At 35.0% G+C, this 24,700-nt stretch overlaps 1 protein-coding gene across 2 annotated transcripts in view; it reads right to left on the minus strand.

The window, feature by feature from the left end:
* SCEL (sciellin) overlaps positions 1-24,700 on the minus strand; it is a 54,056-nt gene that overhangs the window by 10,937 nt on the left and 18,419 nt on the right. For both annotated transcript variants that reach the window (XM_075741635.1, XM_075741633.1), the window contains 9 exons: positions 23,544-23,612; positions 21,628-21,693; positions 19,961-20,026; positions 18,070-18,102; positions 16,725-16,796; positions 5,031-5,090; positions 3,340-3,396; positions 1,948-2,007; positions 372-461 (listed from right to left, as the gene is read on the minus strand). In XM_075741635.1, the coding sequence (XP_075597750.1) occupies positions 372-461; positions 1,948-2,007; positions 3,340-3,396; positions 5,031-5,090; positions 16,725-16,796; positions 18,070-18,102; positions 19,961-20,026; positions 21,628-21,693; positions 23,544-23,612 (573 nt within the window). The remainder of the gene's footprint in view (positions 1-371; positions 462-1,947; positions 2,008-3,339; positions 3,397-5,030; positions 5,091-16,724; positions 16,797-18,069; positions 18,103-19,960; positions 20,027-21,627; positions 21,694-23,543; positions 23,613-24,700) is intronic.

Below are 24,700 nucleotides of genomic sequence, written 5' to 3' on the forward strand. Positions count from 1 at the left end.
TCCTTACAGCCTTGGAAAGAAAGAACCTCCCTGAGAGCATGGTACATCTAACATGCAGGAAATGCCTTTCCTCTATTGATTATATACGAATTTTGACTTTGCTCTCATAAATTTTATGCCTCAGCTACATCTCTAGAGCTACGCAGGGTATGTTTTGTGCTCCTCGGCCTGTGCACTAGAGCTATGCTTTGTGGGCTTCTGTTTGTGGGATCCTGGAAACAGAATTTGGAAGGTGGCTGGCATGATTCTGGAGACCACTGTGACGTTTCTAAAAATCCCTGAAATTTCTTACATAAAGATGGTTTCTCTCCCCCACCCCCGCAAAAAATGGCATTTAGACATTATGGTTCTCAATTAATTGTCCACAGTACCTGGTTTTTCTTTCACTGTCACTGGAGTAGTTTGTTTCCTGGAGATTATTTGGAGCCCTTGGAGTATTTTCATATGCTTGCTTATTTATCCTAAAAGACCCAATAACAAACAAACAACGCAACAAAAACCAAGCACTTTTTAGAAATGATTTTCAGCTACACAGCTTTCACCTACACTTACAGCCATGAATGTAGAAGTAACAGTAACAGTAGGTAAAAGAAATTTATCTTTTTCTTACCGTTGTCAAATTGTTGCATGTGAAATGTAACAGAATCACTGATCTCTGGTTTATGCTGGTAGATATATCCTTATCAGAAACTTCATCCAACTTGAATTGAACTCTAGCTTTCTCAAAGTACCCACTGAGGTTTTCAACGGTGCAGAAATGTGTCAGAGGTTGATAGCATTCTGCGTTTTCTTGGCAGTATTCTATAAAGTTTTATTCTTGCTTTTACTATATTTTAGTTCCAAATCTTCTCTTTTTTTGGATATACTACAGTGATATTTTCATTAGAAATGACTCCCCAAACAGATACATAGGCTCTTATTTCAAAAAGCAGGATTACAATTCAAACAAAAGAAACCTTGTCTCCTGTAGTTTTGCCTGCCTCAGACATGACATGACATGCAACCAAACATAAAAATAAACCTTGTCAGGCAAATTACAGGATTTAAGGAATAAGTGCTAATGATGTTTTTGATGATTTTACAAAGCAGCTCAGACAAAGGCTACTCGTTTGATTCTGCCAGAGGTTACATTCTGAAACTTAAGCCTTAACTCTGGATGTTTGGGCTGCAGCTTGATTTATTTCAGTGAGCTTGCCAAGGTCTGAAGCTTTGCTAAACGAACCTTGCTCAGTGCTGGTCACTGTTTTATATGCATAGCATGCTGCATGAAGCAGCACCCTCTATTGTGCTTCATTCCTAATCTGGCAGGCCCCCTGTCTGAACTAAAAGAGAAACTCATTCACCGTACATATTCACTATATGCTTCTCTGGTCAGACTGTCAAGTGAGACTGCTAGGATAAAAATATTTTATATTAAAAAAAATAGCAGAAGTACGTGTGTATACAGATAGCTAAATTCTTCCTCTTCATTTAGATACACAACTAAATGGAAGACTCAAAAAGACACCATCAGCATGGTACCTGAAAACATAATAATGACTTCACTTTAATTGACCAAAATGGATCTGAGTTTTTCCAAATAATGAAAACTAGTAGCAATGACTCCTTTAAACTATGACTACATTTACATGTATTTCTTTGATATGCTAACGGCTGAGTTTACAAAACAACTAGATAAGCACAAAAATACTTATTGTCTCCAGGCATTTTCATTCACTACAAGAGATTATAGATTTGAGTCACTACTTATTATCAAAATACATGCAGCTATGTTGTTATATTGGGCTAATCAGGCACATTTTAGAAATAATGCCAGTATCTTACTCAAGTTATGCAAATTCTTCTTGCTTGTATTAGGAATTCTTATTTTCTGTTACCACACTAAACAACTACAACTCTTGATATTAGCTCTTTAAATTTTATAGAGAACTATGAATTGAGTCTCACCACTTTTTACTTTGGTTATCAGCAGACTTTACTTCAGTGTGATCACCAAGGTCCTCATCTCTGTGAAAATGAGAAAGATCTCAGAATTAATGAAATTATTTGATTCAAACTAAACATATTAAATAGGTTGAATTATTTATGCTGAATAAGAAAAAAATTATATGCATTTCACGAGGAAGATTCCTGACTACACTGAGTATGTATCACAATTGTTTCATATTATAAGTGTTTCATTAGTTATGAAATCAAAATTATCAACTCAAACCTCTGTATTTTTCAGTGTCTCTCCAGTGTGACACTACAAAAGAACAGCAAACTACTCAAAATGTTAATCATTGTATTTTAGGATAATTCTGGTTGGAAATCAGGGACCTGGGGAGGTTTCTAGTCCAACCTCCTGCTCAAAGCAGGGGCAGCTCTGAGGTCAGACCAGGTTCCTCAGGACTTTTTCTGGTTGGATCTTGAAAACCTCCAAGGACAGAGATGGCACAACCTCTTCAGGCAACCTGCTCCACTGCTGGACAGTCCTCCTTATCTTCAGTCTGAATCTCTCTTGTTTCAATTTATGACTGCTGTGTCACGTTGTGTTGTCATACTACAGGTGAAGGGCCTGCCTACATCTTCTAAACTGATTATGGCTCTGTCATTTTAACTTGGTAACATAATTTCATTCAGTACAGGCACCAGCACCATGAGCTATGGAAATGGCTGCCAAAGCGTGTTATTTGTTTTGTTGTTATATCCAGCCCAGATTCCTCTTACAACTGCTGTTATCTAGAGTTGTATACAATCTCTAAGACCGTATGACCACATTTATACTAGTAACTCATAAATCATAGGCTGTGAAAAACCTGATTACATATGATAGATTTCAAATATTAACATGTCATCTATATAATATGTTAATATGTTACCTTAATATTTTATATAAAATGGTCTGTAATTACAAATAATAATGTTATCAATTGAAGAATTGTTTAAGATTAAAAAGGGCTGCACTGTTTCTCATTTGAAAATTAATAATGATGCTAAGAAAAGAGGATTTTTAATATTTATGATACTCCTCTTTTTTATTTAAAGGACAATTTTTAGTTTGACAGAGCATTTCACATTAATTTAAAGAACTTTGATGGTCATCCACTGACTATTTAAAATTCAAATAAAATAAAGTCAAGTAGTACCTGCATTTCTTCTGTGCTGAATTATTTATATTTACTAGCCTGTATTTAATAAGGAATTTTAAAAAGTTAAAATTCTATTATTTCAGTCAAATAAAAATATTAGTTTTGACTCCTCTAATGACTTTTACAGAACAGAACCCATTAATACTAATATCCAACGAACCACAAAGATTTTTATGATTATATAAGGGAAAGATTATGACAGCCTTTCCTCTTATTTTTCTGACCAGCAGTATTTATTTCAGTAAAGTCCTCAAGGTCTTTTCCTCTGAAACAACAAACAAATACAACTGTTAAAATATTCCCCCTATCTGGGAAGAGGGAAAGTGTAGTAAGAAAAAAAAAAATATTTATGCACATATTTAAAAGGAAAAAAGTAAATTGTTAGTTCAGTTTATGTTCAGAATTTGAAAACACATATGTTATTGACCATAATACAATTTTCCACTAGCAAGGCAAAGTTCTGTATAATTAAATAAAAAATATTATCTAGTACAGCCAAGAAAATAAAAAGGCTTTGTTTAATCATATCAGTGTCTTAGTTTAAGATTCTTCATCACCAGTGACAATAGTGAAGGAGAAACATGAACTTTCAAAGAATTTAGGATTAATTTACAGGCTTCAAGCAGTTTAATCCTTGTTAGCATCATTAATTTGAAAAAAAAAAAAAAGGTTTTATTTAAGCTAAGAAAATTCTACTTCTTAAGATGACACGCAAAATATGTCCAAATGTCCACACATTTTTGCTTCTGGAATGACAAGAAATTACCTCCATGTGGCATCATTGTTAACAATGAAAGCATTGACTATGTCTGTATTTATATGGAAAATGTAAACATCCAAACACTCACCAAGTTTACATATAAGGAAAAAATTTTTAAATTATTAATATTTCATAAATACAATTAAACTAGTGGCTAGTTTTTCTTCTGGATGTTTTAAAAACTATTTTAAAATGTTTCAGTAAATTAGAGAATGGAATGACCTATGAAAAACACTCTAATGTAAAAAATCCTGATTCTCTTTAGGTAGAAATAGGGAGCAAAAGCAAAAGGCTAAGTTAGATCTGTGAAATTAATAAATTGGTCACATCAATCCATAATAGGTTTATTAATCTTAAAACTTTAGGTGCCTCCTAAGATTCAGTAGTGTCTCAAAGTCTTGGACTCTATCCTAATAAATTGTCTGTAAATTAAAATTCGCAAAAAAATCATACTCAACTTACAGGTTAGTGCTAAATGTACATATATATATGTATATATGCATATATGTGAGATGATTGTCTACTGTAAAATAGATGATCACATATTGGCAACTTTTATGTGCTGCTACTGTTTAGAACATCATTCTACAAGTTATCTGCAGAATTTTGGTGTTAGATGTGACACGTATTACGTAGGTCTTACTAGTACAGTACCCCGGCAGTTCCTGCTGTTCTGTATGCTGAAGGGCTGCTCACAGACCACAAGAAACTTGGCCTGAAGCACCCTGAACTGATGTGCTGTTCAAAAACATAAGCTCAAGCTGTTCTGTATGGATCACTGCCCTTGCTGACTGAAATGCTTTGTTATACCCTGTCGGGGCAACACAACATCTATGAGTTCTACGACTTTTTGTTTAATACCTCTTCTCTAACTATATTAAAATATTTTTTAATAGTTTTATTAAGGAAGCGTATAAGGCATTAGAAGCTCACGATAGATGTTACTTGTTCAGCTGATGATAGTGCACATGCTAGTTAATTCATTTGTATTTTTATATTAATCATTCTGTATAAGGAATGCTACTTATTAATCTATAAACATTTTACAAATTTACAACATTACCTTTCCTGACATTCTCATAGTTACAAACTACTCACTGCCTTAGAAAAGCAGGGCCTGAGAAGCTTTGAAGACTTACTCCTTGTCACTTGTGAAAGAACTTGGATTCACTTTGCTGAGGTTATCGAGATCTTGGTTCCTTTAGAGACAGAGCAAAAAACAGATCAAACCACGATTAATATAGCCAGCTGTCAATTAGCCAAATTAAATACTCACTAAAAAAGAAATTATAATTGACACATTCTTTATGAAAGACAAAATTAAACTGATTAAAAGTTCAAAGCATACATCATTTTAGTAATTCAAAGTTATTCATAGACACAGCCATATGTCCTGCATATGCACATAAGCACACTTCCTGGAATAAAAGGACCAAATTATGTTTTAGAAACAACAAGTTATACCTCATACTTGTGTCAAAAAGTACCGAACATACGTCATGGACAACTTCCAAAGAGTGTCTGACCTCTAACATGCTATAACAAGAATCTTTAGCAGATAATACAATCAGCCAAGTATTCCTGATATGTGCACGTACAATTTCGTACCTAAAAAGTAATTCTGGACTAAGTCTTTCTGGCTAAATTGGTCAAAAAGTCCATTGGTCTATTTAGTAGGCTATCTAGACCAGCTCCTTCCCAATTAAACTCCCTTCTCACAAGAAATTTTGTGTTTATACTGAGGGAGGCTGGGAACTAGTTATATCCACTGATTCTTGAACTTCTGTAAAAAAAGATAGGATGTGATTTACTATTATTATCTGATGAAAAGGAAAAAACAAGTCTTCCTTAAATTAGATCTTCTTGGTTAATTAATTTTCTTTTTTCAATATATGAACATTAAACATATAATGTGTATTAATGTAACAAAACTATTAAAAATAGAAATGTAAATTAATGTATTTTATACTCTTTGAATGGAACATTTAGTAGTATCAAGTCAGAACATGGGGTGATGCTTTGACTGCGTTTATTTCCCTTCAAAGGATTGCACTGGTGTTAACACTTCTATAAAACACCACATTTCCATGAAAATGCATTTTCCAACCGCAAACTCCTCTACTGAAAAACTTTCAGTAACTTGACCTAAAAGAGTTACCATCTTGTAACCTTAACTCACTACAAAAAATTGAAAAATTGACTCCTAAAAAGAAAGCAATGAGAAAAGAGTGATGCCTATGATGGTTTGACAGTCCCCCCACTGTAGGACCTGTTTTATAACCTGGTAGTCAACAATGTTCCATATGTCTCATTGCTGACATTTCATTCTGAACAGTTCTGTCAGGAAACAACATCCCGGTGAAAGATAAAGACAAACTTCTCAGGTTTCTTCTTGGTCATGTTTGTCAGCTTTGTCTCTTTGATGAGATTCTCTGCTTGTTTAGAAATGAAACAAAACCAGTTCAATGCAAGCAGAGTCTACTGCCATTTAGCTAGTTGTTGATAAATCTATGTATTATATTCTTCTGCAAATTCTCTTTACATTATCACAAATTTCACACTTTACAGAGTTTTCCTCAAGAAGCTGGAGTCTTGCAGTTATCCAAAAATATAATTTCCTTTATGAACTGGATAGCAAATTGCTTCCTCAGTACTTAGAGGTAGCAACACTAAAAAGATAATACGTCTAATAAGACCTCAGGTAGTTACTTTGTTAACTTATATTTTTTCAATTTTTATTAAGAAAAAACCTCCAGCTGTACATGTGTCTGGCTTGAATAAAATATACATTATTATTCTTGTCTACTACATCTTTCATTCCTTTATGTTCTTAGACGTATTTAAAATATGCATCTCAAGTCTTCTATAAGCCTACTGAAGCTTTGCAATTGCAACTGCCTCAACTATCACCTTCATGTGCTACGCAACCCTCATATATATATATCGGCCTTTTTGTTGCATATTCACCCGAAAAACATAGAAGGCAGATTTGGGACTCCTGTTCATTCTGGCAGAATCATGGGATTATATGCAGTTTACTCAGCAGGGTTATCAGTAGCCTTTCTGCTTACTTCTGCTGACTTTCACAACGTGGAGCGACAGAAAGGCTGTGACAGTAGCAAAGCTGTGCCCTGTAGGCCAGTATACTCCTACGTCTGATTTTCAAAGGAATATAAGCATTTGGAGAACCAAATTCCAATATGCTTTTTATGAGACGTGGCTCAGTAAAACAGATACATTTGAATGTATAGATATTAAATATTATATTCACTTTTAAACAATTTTCAATTTCATACTTTTTAATAATTCCTGGGGGTTCTTCTTTCAGAATCAGATAAATTAATTGAAGACACCTTCCTATAAAAATAATCAAATACTACGCAGATAAAATATGCTCTCACCACAAGGCCAAAATACTAGAACTTTTTGTGTTAATCTTTGTAAGAAATGTTAAAATATCTTAGTGTTTTTGTATCAAGTGCTACAGAATTGAATTAGTAACACTATAGAAATTGATTGTAGAACACTGGGAAGTTATATCACTTATACACTTGTTCTTGTTGTAACATTTTTCTGTCAACAGGGAAGGAAGAAACTCGCTCAAGATCAGGAGGAAAGATTCTGGCTTTAAACCACAATCTTCTTAAGTTTTTACATGTATTTTAACACTCTTCCCAGTTAACTTCAAACTTGCTTTGCTTTAAATTTTTCTGTTCACTTTGCACAGAGTTTTCAAACAAAAAAAAAGAGATGTTCTCTAAAATAGTTCAACCTTGACCTACTACATTTTTTGGAAATCATGAAAAAAAAAGAATAGATTTACATACTTCCAATAATTTAAGAATCATTCCCTCAGAAATGTGTTTACTGGCCTGTGTTAATCCTTGGTGTAACTTGAGGGATAGATGAGTTAGTTCCCTTCTGCAGATTTTAAATCATCACGACTTTGCAGCCAACAGCATTTTTTTACTTCCTCATACATTATTTTCAGTGCTTTGAGTATCACAACGCACTGACTGGCTCACAAGGAAGGTTTTACTTGCTGTCCAAAGGGATAGTAACAAAAGTAATAAAAGTCTAGGCTACACGTGCGCTCCTTGTCAACCAGCAGCCTGATTTATAGAACACCAACACTGAAGAGTCCTAATAAGTGAACAGAAACAGTTGTAGCTGCAGATTACAGCACAAAAATACATGCTGACTGACCTGTTCAGCTATGCTTTATGGTTCCTACGGAACAAAACTTCTGTAAAACATAACCCTTAGAAGATATTAATTTATTGCCCTGATAACACTTCTCAAACTTTCACCATCTGCTTGACATGACTGCAGCAAGTAATCAGGGCTGACATCTTGCAAGTTCTTTGCCTTGAGGTGGCTGGCTGGTGCAAAGGAGAGGTCATAGGATATGCAACTTCAAGCTACTGGTTCAAGCATAGTTCAAGTTATTAGCAGCTAAAGTTAAAGTTAGAGAGCTGTTATTTATAAAAGGGTAAAATGTAAAGTAGGGCAAGCTGCAGGACATAGAATTTATCTGATTTGGTTCGGGGCATACTTTTGATGCCTTTTTTTTTCTCTCACGTTGTTAGCAAAGGTACATTTACGTTAGGAATAGCACACAGTGAGCACCAGCCTTGATATCACCACATTAAAAATTAGAATGGATGTGCAATACAGAGCCTAAACAGAGTTACAGTTTAGGTTTCATTTGAGAGTTGTTAGCATGCTAAAAATCAGCAATAAAATTATACTTCTTCTAATACTTCTAAAAGAGCTGTGAATTATTAAAGTGGGGAAGAGACTAACCTATATATTCATACATTAAAGAAGATCCTTGAATATCAGAATATCACATGCAGTGAAAGGCTGTTGTGGAGAAGCCTCTCCAGTTGCAGGTATAACTGTCACTTGAAAAAATAAACTATTTCAGTGTCCAAGGCTTGCTAAATTGAATTCATGCTTCTTAAATTAGTCAACAATTTTTAAAAATATAGATGATGATGGAAAACAGCAGCATAAAACTTCTACACAAAGCCGGTTAGACAAACTTGGGGAAATATCTTTCGAATGTGGTCAGTGGCTTGTAGTAGATGCTGCCATTTTTCATAGGTCATTCCAAAGGATGCCACCTCCAAGCATAGTATTTTTAGAGACAGCCATTACCTCACTGTGAACATTCTGCTTAGGGTGAGTATTTTTCAAAATGGATGAGAATGAGGTAGGTCAGACAGCCTGCCAGGAGGAGAATATATAGTTTGCTTATAAACTCAAGAAGTTGAAATATTTTAATACAGCCACAGGACATGACTGGAATTTTTAGGAGCACCTAACTCAGGATAACAAATATGTATTTTTGTAATCTGTATACTTGTATACTTGGAACGGCAGTACAGAGGATTTTGTATCACATTTTGTACGAAATGATCAAGTATTGAAAAAATTAACTAATTTATTATTAAATTAATACATTAAGACTTAGATTAAGATGTAGGTGTGCTTGTTATCATCACTGAAGCACGGAAGACAATCCTATTGATTCATTTACTTTCCCCCTTGTAAGCAACCACCTCCAGAAAAAGCTCTATTCTGCCTTTAACATCCCTTTGCAGAAAAATGCTTCAAATAGCACTATGAATCTACAGGAAAGCCCCACTCTGAAGGGCAGAAAAACCTGTGTGCAACTGGGCCACTGTGGGCCTCATGCTATAACTTGTTAACCATGAATTTTGCTGCTGCTCTCTGCTATTTTGCCTCTAGCTGCTTGCATAAAATAGGATTAGAAATTTGACAGCTAATGAGAGTCCAGCAGAATAAAAGGTTAGCAAAGAAGATAAGTGAAGTAGGGTTAAAAAAAAGCTGTGAAGGCAGGCTGCATGCAAAATTTAAGGCTTAGTTTAACCAGACACTCCTATTCTGCCATATCTTGGACCCCTATGCCTATCGGGCACAAACAAAAAGGGAAATTATTTAGGGCTTGTGTGACAAGCTCTCCAGAAATTAGCTAAATTTCAAAAGTTTAATATCTCTGACCCTGAATCAATATCAGCAAATGTTCCTTCATTTGCGGAACAATTCTCTTTTGCATTATTTCATTTTATTAATGTTAGGTGTCTAATGTCTTCCTTGATTTAATGTGTGAAAGGCTTATGAACATGTTCAGTAAATAATCTTTATAGGTATAAAAATGAATGTATGATGTAATCACAGATTATGATTTTTTTCCTTTTATGCTCCGTATTAAAAACTTAGAGAAATTGAGAATAGAGAAATTTTACTGTGACTTTCAGTCTTGAGATAAAGATTTAATACTTTTCAGTCCTTCTGCTCTGTGAGATATGTTTGTGAATCTCACTTATTTTGGTGGATAATAGTTCTGTAATTCTGGTTTAACTAGTGACAAGTCGGATCACCATCAAAAAGAAGAGCTCAAATGAATCCCATCCGGCTATTTAAGCATAGTTAATAATTTGGGGGTTTTGTTTTTGTTTGGTTTTTTGTGTGTGTGTTTTTGTTTTGTTTTTTCTTTAAAACATTCAGATAAAGTCTGAAATAGCATAGAAACAGGAAACGTGAACCATGCCTACAAAAGAGTTTTAGTGATGTCATTAGTTGTTTGATAAAAGCAATTAAAACCTTTCTAATGTTTGTATCTGCAAATTCTGAAGGCAATGAAGATAAGAATCAAGAAAAATAGATTTTAAAAATTTTGATCACATTTTTCTGACTGTCCTTATATTGAAGCCAAATTGAAGTCGATCCTGGACATGTGTGGGAAAGAGAATGAGAAATGAAATTTTAAACAGACCTCAGCCATGCTCTCGAACCTCAAGTATCAGACAGGAGAGTATGTGACCACAGCTCCCTAGGCATTCAATGAATGCTTATTTAACCTATAAAAGTCTTGCTGAGCCCATTTCTAGTTCCAGACGTTCCCTAATTCCTGCTCTTGCCTTGTTACCTAGAATTTCACAATACACAAACACAAATGCTGATACACAAACGTCCACATAATACCAAGCACCAATATTGTAGGTGTTGTTTTATGGACCAGAAAACTGAAGGACCATACAAATTTCAGGAGACTTACTGTAATGTCTTTAAGCAGTGGGGCACTTAATGTCAAATCCCAGGACACTCAGTGAGGTTTCAGATCTGCTCACTCTGTCAACATTAGCATCAGCAATCCAGAGGCAGATCTATTGAAGGAGTCATACATAGTATTTTTCATAGATATCCATCTGTTTTCTGACTAAAAGCCCTGAGCAGGATTACAAAAATAAGAGCATTTCTGACCTGGTCATGTCAACACAGAAGAAAACAAAACCAGCCGATTGCCAACTGGATCTTCCAAATCTGAACTAAAAAAGTTGGTCTAGAGTATATTAAGTAAAAGTCGGGCATCTCACTGGATAAAGCTTAACATAATGTGTCCGGCTGAATTTTGATCTGCCATCCTGCTTTACTATATCAGACTGTCATGTATAACTGAGAATGAATAAGGTCCTTTGAGAAAAGAGTGGCATTTCTTTTGAAGCAGGGTGTATTTCCTTCCACACCGCTATGCTCACCAGTCAGTGCCAGGAGCCCTCATTCAGACCTTTCATCAATAACAGCCGAGGATGAGGGAACAGAAGAGGTCTGCAGTCAACTGTGAAAGCCAATTTATACTGTGCCAAAACCAGTGTAATACTTAGCCCAGAGGATTCTGGAGTTAAATACAGAGGAAGAATTTGTTGATCAGAATGTTTCATAGGAGGTGGACTGGGAAAGATCACTGAGAAAGGAATAACTTTTAGTTTTGCTTAGAGGATATGTATGACCCTGTAAGCACTGTCTTAACTTTTCAGTTAGGAGTAATGGGCTTGGATCTCTTCACGCAAGCTCTGCAACAGCAAATCATTTACATCAACATTCCAAAAAGCTGTAAACCAGCATTCCACTGAATGCCAAATCTGTCACAGGCAGAAGGTCCCTGTCACTAGGAAGTGCCTTTTGCTGAAATGCAAAAACGTATCATCAAAAATGATTGTATTAATTTGTACTATCAAAAACAATTTAGAAAGTGTAAAGCCACTTCACTTTACCACAAAAAAAAAATTGTCATTGTAGCCAAAGCAAGATCTGACTGTAGTTACAACTACCGAATTATGGATATGTCTACATGATTTCTCTTTTAGTATCCTTGCTTCCAATGTTCACAGAAGTGTCCTCCATAACATTTTAGAGATCTCTTGAAAGTCTCACTAAAAAATGAAAGGAAATAAAAAAGACATCACAATGGAAAAGTCACAGAGGAATACCTGGTATGGGAGTCATGCCTTCTAATTTTGGTCATCTAAACTTTAGTCCAACCTAAGATAATTCTCTAGGATGTTTCTAGTGGCTGTTTGGAATTGCCTGTCTCTCTCCATAGACCAGATTGCTCTTTTTCATGTAACAGGAACACATAATTGGCCAATACCTGAAAACACACTTACATACTCTATCAGTTTGGTGCTCTTTGCAGCTCTAGAACAATAAAGGTTTTATCAATAAATGTTCATTTAGGAGACCTGAAATGATAGGTTTAATTCTATTGGTTTGGAAAATTCCAAGTCAATACCAATTTAATAATATTTTTAAAATAATTTGAAAAAAAAATCTGCATCATTTTTTCCACTCTTCAAGGTTGCCAAATGTTGATAGACACAGAAAAATGTGTCCTTGTTATAAGAGATAGTTTAAGCACAGGTAATTAATGTGTTGATCTTTCACCATATTTTATAATGAAAACTGCTTGGGTCAAATAGGAATATCATTAAAAAGGAGAACAATAGGAACATATTTAAAGCATTGTCTAAAATTGCTATCTTCTGACAGGAGTAATTGTAGTTAATTACCCTGACAGTATAGGAAAACTCTGTAGAGAACTAATATTCAGTGTACTGTACTTCATAGAAAATAAAATGCTAATGAGCCAAGAATATAGTATCTGCTTAATTAAGTCAGAAAAATATTCTAGTTCCTTGTCTCTGTTCCCTAGAACTTGCCTCTCTCACCCACATAAATATAAATACACAGCTGAAACATTTTTTTCAACCTAACTCTGCTATTGATAGCATACCAAAAAGACAGAATCACAGAATCACAGAATCACAGAATGGTAGGGGTTGGAAGGGACCTCTGAAGATCATCTGGTCCAACCCCCCTGCTAGAGCAGGATCACCTAGAGCAGGTTGCACAGGATCGTGTCCAGGTGGGGTTTGAATATCTTCAGAGAAGGACCTCTCTGGACAACCTATTCAAGTGCTCTGTCACACTCAATGTCGAGAAATTTTTTCTCATACTGAGATGGAACTTCCTGTGTTCCAGTTTGTGCCTGTTGCCTCTTGTCCTGTTGCCAGGCACCACTGAAAAGAGTCTGGCCTCATCCTCTAGACATCCACCCTTTAGATATTTATAAGCATTGATGAGATCCCCTCTCTGTCTTCCCTTCTCCAGGCTAAACAGCCCCAGCTCTCTCAGCCTTTCCTCATATGAGAGATGCTCCAGTCCCCTCATCATCTTTGTAGCCCTCTGGTGGACTCTCTCCAGTAGTTCCCTGTCTTCCTTGAACTGGGGAGCCCAGAACTGGACACAGTACTCCAGGGGTGGCCTCACCAGGGCAGAGCAGAGGGGGAGGATAACCTCCCTCGACCTGCTGGCCACGCTCTTCTTAATGCACCCCAGGATACCATTGGCCTTCTTGCCCACAAGGGCACATTGCTGGCTCGTGGAGAGCTTGTTGTCCACCGGGACTCCCAAGTCCTTCTCTGCAGAGCTGCTTCCCAGCAGGTCAACCCCTAATCTATACTGGTGCTTGGGGTTATTCCTCTCTAGGTGCAGGACTCATGCTTATGTAAAAGTTTCTACAATATGCCCTGTGCCCCTACAGATGAATAGTCATTCACTGGTAGCAGACAATCTCACTACAGATGCTTTAAGAGCTGAGTGAGATCTCTAAGTTCTTATATAGCCCCTGTTACTACTGCCTCAAAAGCTTCTCCTCAAGTATGTCCAACACAAATTATGATATAAAAGATAATAAAAGATAAATTCATTACTTCTACAATTTGCGAACTCTTGGAAATAAGACTTTTTGATTATTTGATCTGCATCTTTTGATGGTAATAACTTTGTTATTCCACTGGTAAATGTGGCCCACTGTGCCAAATACTGTTACTTTCTGTATAGATCATATGCAAGGAAGCAATGTGGTTGAATACAAGTGAACCCCGTATAAAAGCATTTTTGCTTCCTAACTATAATCATTAATGAATGTGTTAAACACCCTCGGGATGTTTGAGGTGATTTAGCAAGATTGCTCACAGAACATGGTTCTTTAAAAAAATGCAGTTTTTTAAACAACTGCACTAAATGATTGCTACAATTCTGTGATGGAAAAACACAGAGTGAGAATCTTGGATCTCCACTGAAATGGAAATAAAACACAAAAAGAACTTGATAAACAATGAATAAAAGCCCCATTGAGTAAATCAGAAAAATGTTTCTCTATGTACCCAGTGCAGCACTCACATGCTGCTGCATTTGTAACATACCAAGAGACTCGATTTGAGGATGACCTATAATACTCTGAAAAACACACAATTATTAGATGGTGGTTAACTTTACTTTTTCTGGATCCTAGCCTACTTATGTTGTCTAGGGTACCTATAGATGCCCTAACTAATAATGAGATGCCTATTCCATTTTGTTAATTATCTCAGAAAGGTGGAGGTCCATATGTCCATGCCTCCAGATATGCTATATATATTACTATATACTCTGTGGTTTAAGATGGATGTCACATCTAACTGTTGTGCTTGAAAACAATGCAAAAATTGCTTTTTACGTTAACAGAATCAGTGTTAGGCCTTGCATGGAAGAGTACGCAGTGAAGCTTACACTTTTAGCCAAAAGAGATAGTATCTGACATTCTTTTTGGGTGAATGACTTCCAAAAGATTTTCATTGTGTCATTGATGAGTTTGATAGAAAACAAATTGCCTTTTTCCACCTATTTTATACTGAAATTAATTCATTATTCCTTTAACATCCCTATCAGAATCCTGAGTGAAAGACAAATAATCAATTAACTATGACTTAAAAAGCGTGACCTGAAAATCTTTCCATTCTGAGTAAAAATATAGGAAATTAAAGGACATAAGATAAAATATTATTCTAGTAAATGTCAGTGTTACTAGAAATACTTCTCGTGTAACTGTTTACTTCCCCTGTGTGGCACAATCATTTTTGCCAGAAGTGTAGTATTTATATGACATCTTTAATAGAAGAAAGGGACGTCTGCTGACAGCTGCTTAATACATTTTTGGTTAGCGTAAATTTAACAAAAAATTGTAGTTTTGTGAAGCTGATGCATCAGCAGCAGATGGACGACATCTGAAGCACCAGCCAACTGTAAAGGAATTATAGCAGGAGTAGAGAGGGCTGAATTTTGCCCACTAAGATTACAGGCTACTTATAGTTTATATACTGTCACAAATAGCTGTAGCAGTGCAATGTTACCATAGAAACTTGTAGACCAGTAAAATATTCCTCCAGCTCTCCACCAATGGAGGGACAGGAATACAAAGCTTGATATTGTAATGAGAGCCACTGGGGGATGATGAATGTGAACTGATTGAGGGTAGGGATTAAGCAAGACCTTAACAAGCCTTTAGGAGTGAAGAATAGCTGTGACTTCCTTAGTTAATACAGTGACACATTTAATTCTCTAAGATCTCCCACATTTGTTGACAGGCAAATGTTTCACTGAAGCATCGCTTTTTTCCTAGGGATTACAGTCAGACATCTTTTGGATGTTTTTCTTAAATATTTTGTACTGGTTTTACATACTGGGGGCTTAGAGGGAGTGGGGCACAATTCAAAATAATATAGACTGCGGCTTCAGGCCTCAGAAAATTGTACGTTATGAATAAGATTAAATAAAATTATCCACTTTAAACTAATTTTACTGTCTGCACCATTTAATATTTCCGGGTAAAAACTGCCATCATATGAGCTACCATAATTCTTGGTGCATATCTAGAAATCTGCTTCTAATTCACTCACTCTTATATTACATATTCAAGCATTTTAGTCTGGTCAAGGTCATAGAGTCAAATCTTTTGCACAGTTGTTGCTGATTGTTTTGAAATGTTTTAGCATGTCCATTAACAGAGAACCATACAATTTGCTGGAATTTCAGTTTAAAAAACTCCAAAACCTAAAACATTTCTATGTCTTTTCCACAACTAGTTTTCATGGTGTCCTGTACACTTTCCAAGATACATTACTACATATGCCATCTAACTTATACCACAAGAACAAGTCCATCTGTTTAAACATACTAATTTTGTCACACTAAATGGTATGTGTTGGTTTTTTTACTATTTAAAATGTTAACACTACAATGCACAGGTTGGGATTTTTCTATATACATAGTAGTGTGTAGATACTACCTCTCTCCCACAATTTATTGAAGCCCAAAGAGAATATACTATATAGTCCATACTTCTGCAATTCATCTGCTTCCAATCATTTGCAGTAACTATCTGTATGCTGCTCTTTAAGATGTAGGCTACACAGACTGAAAGAAAAAAAATGAAATGTCTGCAATAAGTTAGCAAGTCAATGAGATGGAACTCGAAGTTTGTACTTCTAGGCCAATTGTTAGGATTAGATAAATGCTGCATTATCACATACCATGTCCAAATGAGTTATCAAATATAGAAATCAAACAAATTGAGTAGTTAATATCACATTTATCAATGTCTATCATAAAAACATTGTTTTAATTATATCTACTTATGTTACCTTACTGTAGCTTTATCATCCACATCAGTCTTTGATTTCTGCGGGGTCACCTGTTCTGATGAAAAGGCAGCCCTGCAATACAAATGGTGCAAACATGCTTAATGAACAAGAAGATATCTGGAAACACAATATACCATTTAAATGGGTTATCATTGTAGATATTATATTCCTTACAAGTGTAACCACAGTGAGTTTGGATTTTCTTTGAGAAAATTTTAGTCTGATTTCTTCTTTAAGTATATATAATATATAAACATATATATAATATGATATTATATATATCTAAAGAGTTATGTAATAGTTTAGTTCCCTAGATTACTGCATCCACTGAGCCTTTTGAAAAATTAGTATTCCAAGATTAGCTGTTTTGCTAGCATATATATAGTGATAAAGTAGATTTTCTTTACTTTTGTTTCAAAATTATTTTAGCATTAAAGGAACTTTTAAATACTCTTCATTACCTACTAAATAAATTTTATTTATTTAGTAAAGGCTAACATTTTACTTGTTCAGCAAAGTACTGATTTTTAAAAAAACTAAACAAGTAAACAATTACACTTTCCTATTTTTACTTATTTGTGTGAACAGTCAGATTGGTCACTACAGGAATACTAAAATTATAAGAAATTACAAGAAAGGGAGAAGGTGCTGACACAGTTGGAAATAAGAGTTACATGTTTCTTCAGAGAATCTTTCTATTAGGATGGCAACTAAATCATGACAAGTTGTGTAGCTGTCTTAATTATAAGCCATGAAATTACACATTGGTTAAGTAATCTTTTCCTAATTTAAACCATATGAAATGTACATTTAATTAATGAATTAACTTTAAAAAAAATTTCTAAAATTAGAGCAACCTTTGCAGACACTCAAATGTTTAGAGTACTTTCCATCAATTCATCTTGTATTAATGCTGTCTATTACAAGCCTTTGCATGTGCACAGTTTTTTAATTTACCACTTTCTTTTTCTTCACTTTGCTCTCTTTTTCAGTCGCTCTTTAAAACATCAGTTTAACATAAAGGAGTATTTGCATTAGCAACATACATAACTGTGGAACTAAAATTGTGAAGCAGTTTTAATTTTTTTTATGCAGTTAGAGTTGTTTTTTCAACTTGAATAAATATCCAATGTGATATGTTCTAAGCTATGTGAAAATAAATACTTTTCTGCAAGGAAGAAAGTCTTCATGTGCTTCTGTGACATTGACTATGGAGGAACCCTCCCAAGCAAATGATACAGTCTTTGTACTACAAATAAATGTAAAATAATAATCAAGGTTTGTGCACAGGACTGTGTTGCATTTCTAAATATAAATTCTAAGAAGCAAAGTAAACAAGACATACGTTGTTGGACCCTCTGAATTTTCTGAATTGGTCCTAGAGAAAGAAAAGAGTAAACATTTCAGAAACCAAGTAGCACAATGCTAATATCGAAGCACTTTGCAAGATTTTAGATCAATAAACAACAATTAATTTTGCTTTTCCTTCGTTCCAAGATGGTAGTTTTCTTTATTTCTTAATGTGGAACACAATGTGTTTAGCTCAAGTAGAATAAATCTAAATTCTAATCATATTCTTTATATGTTACTAAGACAATCATTCTTCACTTAACATTCTCCAGTCAATCACTCTGATCTGTAGTGTTTTGTTTTCAGCACATAATTCGCAACCAAAAAACTCAATTACAGTGAGCTGCTTATTTTCTCAGCTTCAATTGCAATTTCTTTTAAGTGTTCTGTAAGTGTGCTTAATCAGCTTGGAACTGAGGCAAAGCACTGTAGAAGTTTATGTGTCATGCTTGACTATAAAATGCTAGAATCAGGTCTCAGAATCAGAAAAGGTAAGTAAATAACCAGCCCTTACCAAAAAACCCCACAAACCCATGATTGCTGAACTCCCTTCCTGAGGACAGCAGAACAGTTGGCCATCCTCATATTTGAAGAAAAGACACAGCTCTGCGCTCCACCTGTCATTAAGACTGATAGTGACCTTATAAAACTGTGGTTATTAGCATCTATGCATAGCATTTTATTTCCTGAAACTCACAGGCAAGTAAAAGGCTTTGCTTTGGTGACTATTATTAGTGATAGTAATATTCACAATTTGAAATAGCTTTCACATCTTCAAAGCTCTTTTAAAAGATAAACAAATGAATCATTTAATGGCCATCACTATTTAACCAACTGTCCTTGGTGACATTGTTAGAAGATACAGGAAAGGTCATGAAAGCATCATAAAGAATATGCCTGTGTTTTGGTCTTTTCTAGACTATGAGAGCAGAGGCATAACTGGATAATTAGTGTTGAGAGGGACACAGGAATCCCCGCATCTTGTTGGAAGCTGAGCAGATGCCATATAGAGGATGCATCCTATCCTATGCTTTCAAAATTGCCATGATCATAGTGGGATATTGAAATGAAGCCAGATAAGTTTATCACAATTGACATACTAGAAATATCTAGTAAGCACTGACTTAAAAGAAAATAAACTTTAGCATCTAGGAGCTATCTTTCTGCTGGGTGGTGAGTGACTTTGAATCTTGGCCAAGCAGATGGACACTAGTAAACACAGAATAAGGTTAAAAATAATTGCTAAACTTTGTTTTAAGGATTCATCTTAAAGTCTTCCAGTGACAGAAATTCCATAAACCCCCTAGACCATGGAGATGAGAGCACATCTGATCTGATCAGATCTGATCTGCCAGAAAGAAACCACAACTTTAGAAACAAACATTAAACTTTCATCTGCAAATAACTTTAACCTGAGATTTTCTTCTAAACTATTTCTTGGACACCTAACTGAGAGCTGACTAAGCAGATCTTGGGGGTTTGTCCACATTGTTAACCAAAAAGGCCCAGGGTTAGCCCCTGGCTGTCAGACCAAATGGCACCCAATGGCACCTTATGGCTAGTTTCTCTTTAGCAGATTTGTCTTGTGGAGAGCTAACTGGAATACTCCAAAGCAAAACCATGAAGACAGCATACAAGTATTGCAGAAAAATTTTAGGAGCACTTATGTAATCTCAAGTCGCTTGCACTTCACATACTCGGAACTCAGTCAATGCAGGGCATCAAGCTGCTAAGAGCCCAAACAAGTATTTAGGCATGGGATACTTTCTCTTTACATGCCATCTTACTCTTCAAACTCAGTCCCTCAAAGAATTGCCCTATTGGCTCACTCCCAAAATCAGCTCTAGCCAAGTATTAGGAAATAAGTAGCAGTAATCAGTACTTACCGTTTGATTTCCACTGTTTCTGTAGTGGTCTTACTACTCGAAACCGAGGGAGGCATCCAAGATTGCCTGTCAGTATAAACAAATAAATTCTTGAATATTAGTTTAATGCTATGGGACTGAACAGCATACTATGAATATTAGAATGTCATAATTGATGTAGAATTAACTGTAACTTTTCTTAAATTATTAGTATTTTGAAATATTGCATACAGATACTTTTTAGACCTTTTTTTTTTTTTCCAGACAACTGAATGGAATTGGAAATAATATAGTCATTTTAATTATTGTGAAAATGAATTCTCTGACTCTAGGGGGTGTTTTCTACAACCTGAATGGGATAAACAAATGGATCATTCATGGGAAGGACAACCAGAGAGAATGCACAAAGGAAAGGGTTTCAAGTATCAACCCAAGAAACACATTCAGGCTGTTATTAGAGGTCACATAAACATCATAAGCACTTTCAGTTCTTCCATTATTTTTTCCCCCTCAAAACTATCAATCCAGCAATTGTTTGTGAGGAAAAAGCAATTGCACCATAAACAGTGCAGTTCAGTGATGGCCTTTCATGTCTGAGAGAGTTGAGGTTGTTCAGCCTGGAGAAGACAAGGTTCTGGGGAGACCTCGGGCCTTCCAGTACCTGTAGAGTGCCTACAGAAAATCTGGAGAGGGACTGTTTACAAGGCCATGCAGTGATAGGACAAGGGGTAATGACCTTAAAGTGAAGGAGGGTAGATTAAGATTAGATGTCAGGAAGAAATTCTTCCCTGTGAGGGTGGTGAGGCACTGGAACAGGTTGCCCAGAGAAGCTGTGGAGGCCCCCTCCCTGGAAGTGTTCAAGGCGAGGTTGGATGGCGCTTTGGGCAACCTGGTCTCATGGAGGGTGTCCCTGCCTATGGCAGAGGGGATGGAACTAGATGATCTTTAATGTCCCTTCCGACTCAAACCATTCTATAATCTTCAAAGAGCCTGAATAGAACTAGTGGGTTGAAAACACCATAAACTTCCACCAAATAAGCAGAGCTGTTAATAAGAAAATTATATTTTAATTTCTGCTTCCATAATTCTACTCATCACAATTTTTATGCATGAAATATGGAAGGGAAAATCAGAAATGGACAGGATTTGTGGCTGGGAAGGATGCATAAAAACATGGCTATCACCAGCAGTACATTTTAAATTAAAAAAGTAGTTCTTTGTTCTACATTCTGTTTTTATTCTTGCCCAGATAATACTATCGGACATCCAGATTTTTAAAGCTAGCCATGTATCATGCAGAAAACCTTAGTGTGCTTAGTGTACTGCAATAGCACAGGGTCAAGTTTGGCATCAGAAATCCCAGCTGGTCACAATTACAGTGAGTTGCAATGCTTTAGAGACTGAAAAGGCATACACTGAGTTAGGGTCTGCTGTAGGATTAATATCTGTTGTGCTATGTCCACCAGGCTCACAAAACTGGCTCTACAGAGACAACCTTGCAACACAGTACTGCCATGAAAAAAGCCAAAGTATGTAAAACAGGAATTCTTGAAGCTTGCTGAGGAATCAGAAGTCAGCACGTGCTAGAGGAGAGAGTTGGTAATGTTTTTTATATAATTGCGATACGTGAGGTTTAATAGAGTGCTATATATGTCTTCTGGCAACCAAGCAATGGTCGTAATGAATACCTTTTTTTCTTGATTGGAGAAGTCACAGCAGTGTTTGTGGATGATGCATTAGGAGTCCAAGATTGTCTGTTAAGGAAATATACTTAATTAATTCATTAATCTTCACTAAATGTATCATTTTAAATGAAAAAAAAAATCAAAACACCAATGATAAGAAATCATATTTCTACTATCAGAATGATACAACTGCGTATGGTAAATGGTATGACTATGTTTATATATGCCACCTGAAATTTTAGAAGTACCTCAAAGGGTACAAGATTTGGGACACCTTAAGGGATTCTGATGCTTAGAGAACAGACATGTCTTTACTTGATATCCAAACTAATTTCTGACTTCTTAAAATCTTTACTTCTGTACCTACACTTTAATCTCCAAACACTGAAATATTAATATCTTTAATTTTATATACTTTAAATTTTGTTTCTTGTTCTATTATGTCAATGCTGCTCTATTTTCTGATGTACTTGTAAAAGGAGCCAGTATTGCTCATACTTCTACCTATATAAATTCCAAGCCAGTGATTTTTCTCATAAAATTTATCAAAAAGTTATTGTCCTGTCCTCTGCAATTCTTAATGTAATGAGAATAAATTAAGAACAGAGTTTTACAAATCATTTTATTGCTCTTTGGCAGGAAAAAAGTATATACCATTTAAGTCTCACTTAAGTCCCACTTCAGAATCCATGGTAGGTCTATTAAAAAATCATTTCTGGACAAAATAACATAAAATCCAATTTACGCGATGTTCCATGTGTCATCATCACCATGATTTACAACATAATGGTGCAAAATCATAATTTAAAAGAATGACCTCACTTGACTTCAAATGCCAGAGATACTAATTTGCTTTTCAGAGCAATATCTCAACACTTCATAAGATGACTTTTAACCGCTGTGCTCAGTCTTCACTAGCAACTGTATTCAGTGTAATTTATTACTGATAGAACACTCCTGACACTGTTGAAGGCACACAGCAATATATTTGTCCCTTTACAATTATAACTATGGTGATTGAGGTCTTCTGACTTTCGTTTTTTAAATAAACATTTCAATTAGGTAAGAGCTGTAAGTTCTTTAGAAAATAAATTTTCAGTGTTGTGTAGTCATATCACATATATAAAGTGGCCATATCTGAATCATAAAAACTTTTTTTAAAAACATGTCAAAGATTTTGTGTTAACTAATTTTAAATTTAAAATTGGTTTCAACCTGTTTTAAATAAAAGACTGATGTTCTGACAAAAGAAAAGCTTTCCACAGGAAAAAAATCAGTTAGTCTATCAGAAGAGTACTTTTATATTTTGATACTCAAGTTTTCCATTGGCAATGTTCAATGCCATTTTCCACAGAAAACTTCAACTAGAGTTTTTTCATGTAGTCTTTCCTCAGAAATACGGGTTATATTTGGTAGAATTCATGCAGAGAAATGTAGAGTTCTAGAACATACCCACATTGAAGTGTTTTCAGAACACTCATTCTTTTTTGTATTTAAAATACTGTGTTTCTTAAATAATTGGTATGTTGAGTAAATGTGTAATCTGAGCTGGTCTCTCTTTTAATCTATGTTGAGAAATAGGCATTCTTAAGGAAAATTCCCCTTATTCTAGAGAAAATGTCTGAGACACATCAGATGAGTTGTCCTCCAAAAGACCCTTTTTCTCCTCACTGGCTATAAAATGAGTCTATGATAACCTAGATATAGATGTCTGCATTCCAGATGTCAGGTAGTGAAATGAAGCCTACTGTTAGGCCATATGTATTAGAAATTGTTTCTCTATATATTCTTGGTATGTACACATAATAAAAGTTATGATAATATACAATACTTAGATGATAATGTATGATAAATTATACCTGATACATGATAAATTATAATACATAATACTCAGAGGACAAAGTTTCCAAAACTCATACCTGTTGCTTTGCTTATTATTCAGAGTTGGAGACTGATTTGTTTTATCAGTATCACTTCTGGCTGCAATTCTGTCAAGAACGCAGAAATTATTTATAATACACATTAGATATTTAAAAAAAAATACTTTCAATAAAATTAAAAGATGGAGTATCACTTTGCCCTGTAAACAGATTAAAAATTCGCCAGTGTCACCTGTGTACAGAGTAAAAATTTCCCAGTATCAAAATAGGTATAGAACAGAAGCTGAATTAATATAATTTTAGTGCATTATCTGAAGAGTCTAAGTAGCTGGCTGGAAAAAGCTGTTTTAAAAGGCTATGTTCAAACAGGAATTGATATACTGTATCAAGTCTCATTGGTGTTAACAGTTATTTATTACAACTCCTTTGAATTAGATCAGAATACTAGAAAGAAAGCAATGTTTTTCAGTCAAGCAGTACATAAACCATTCTCTTTCCATTTCCCTCAGCATCCCTTGAGAGATGCAACAGTATTATTTTCTTTACAGCTTTTAGAGATCAATGTGATTGGAAAATACTCTGGTGTAAAATCCCTGATAAATCATAGTAGTGACCTACAGGAATAACATGTATCAAAGAAGTTAGATTATTTGTGCTTGAATTGATTTTATTAAGCTATTAATTTATTACTACACTAAGAAAAAAAACACATGATTTTTCAAGCCTTTTATGGATTCCACAGCCATTGCCTAAAACGCTTCCAAATTTTCACAGGAAGCACCATGTAGCTATCATAGTTGAAACAGCTTAAGTACTTATTTTATTTCAACTTTCTTCCCATATATGGAATATCCTTTAATAAGAACAGGGAAACTCCAAAAACCTCAAATATAAAGTAATGTACATTGAAATAGATTACAAATACTAAATTGAGAGGGTTATCTTAAATATTTGGCTAAAACAGCTGACACATATTTCGAGCTGCCACTTATTTACATATAGCAATTACTTAATTTCATTTATCTATTCTCATCTATAAGCTGAAGCTATAGATACAAAATAATTAATCTTAGAAGTATAATCTAATATTATGTACAAAACATTTTGTATCCTGCCTTCTGCCAAGCATCACAGAATACTGTTGTGTTTAATAAAGAGCCTTCAAGGGAGCTCTGGGACGCAATCTACACCAGCAA

The sequence above is a fragment of the Balearica regulorum genome, chromosome 1 (assembly GCF_011004875.1).
Source record: "Balearica regulorum gibbericeps isolate bBalReg1 chromosome 1, bBalReg1.pri, whole genome shotgun sequence".
Lineage (NCBI taxonomy): Eukaryota > Metazoa > Chordata > Aves > Gruiformes > Gruidae > Balearica > Balearica regulorum.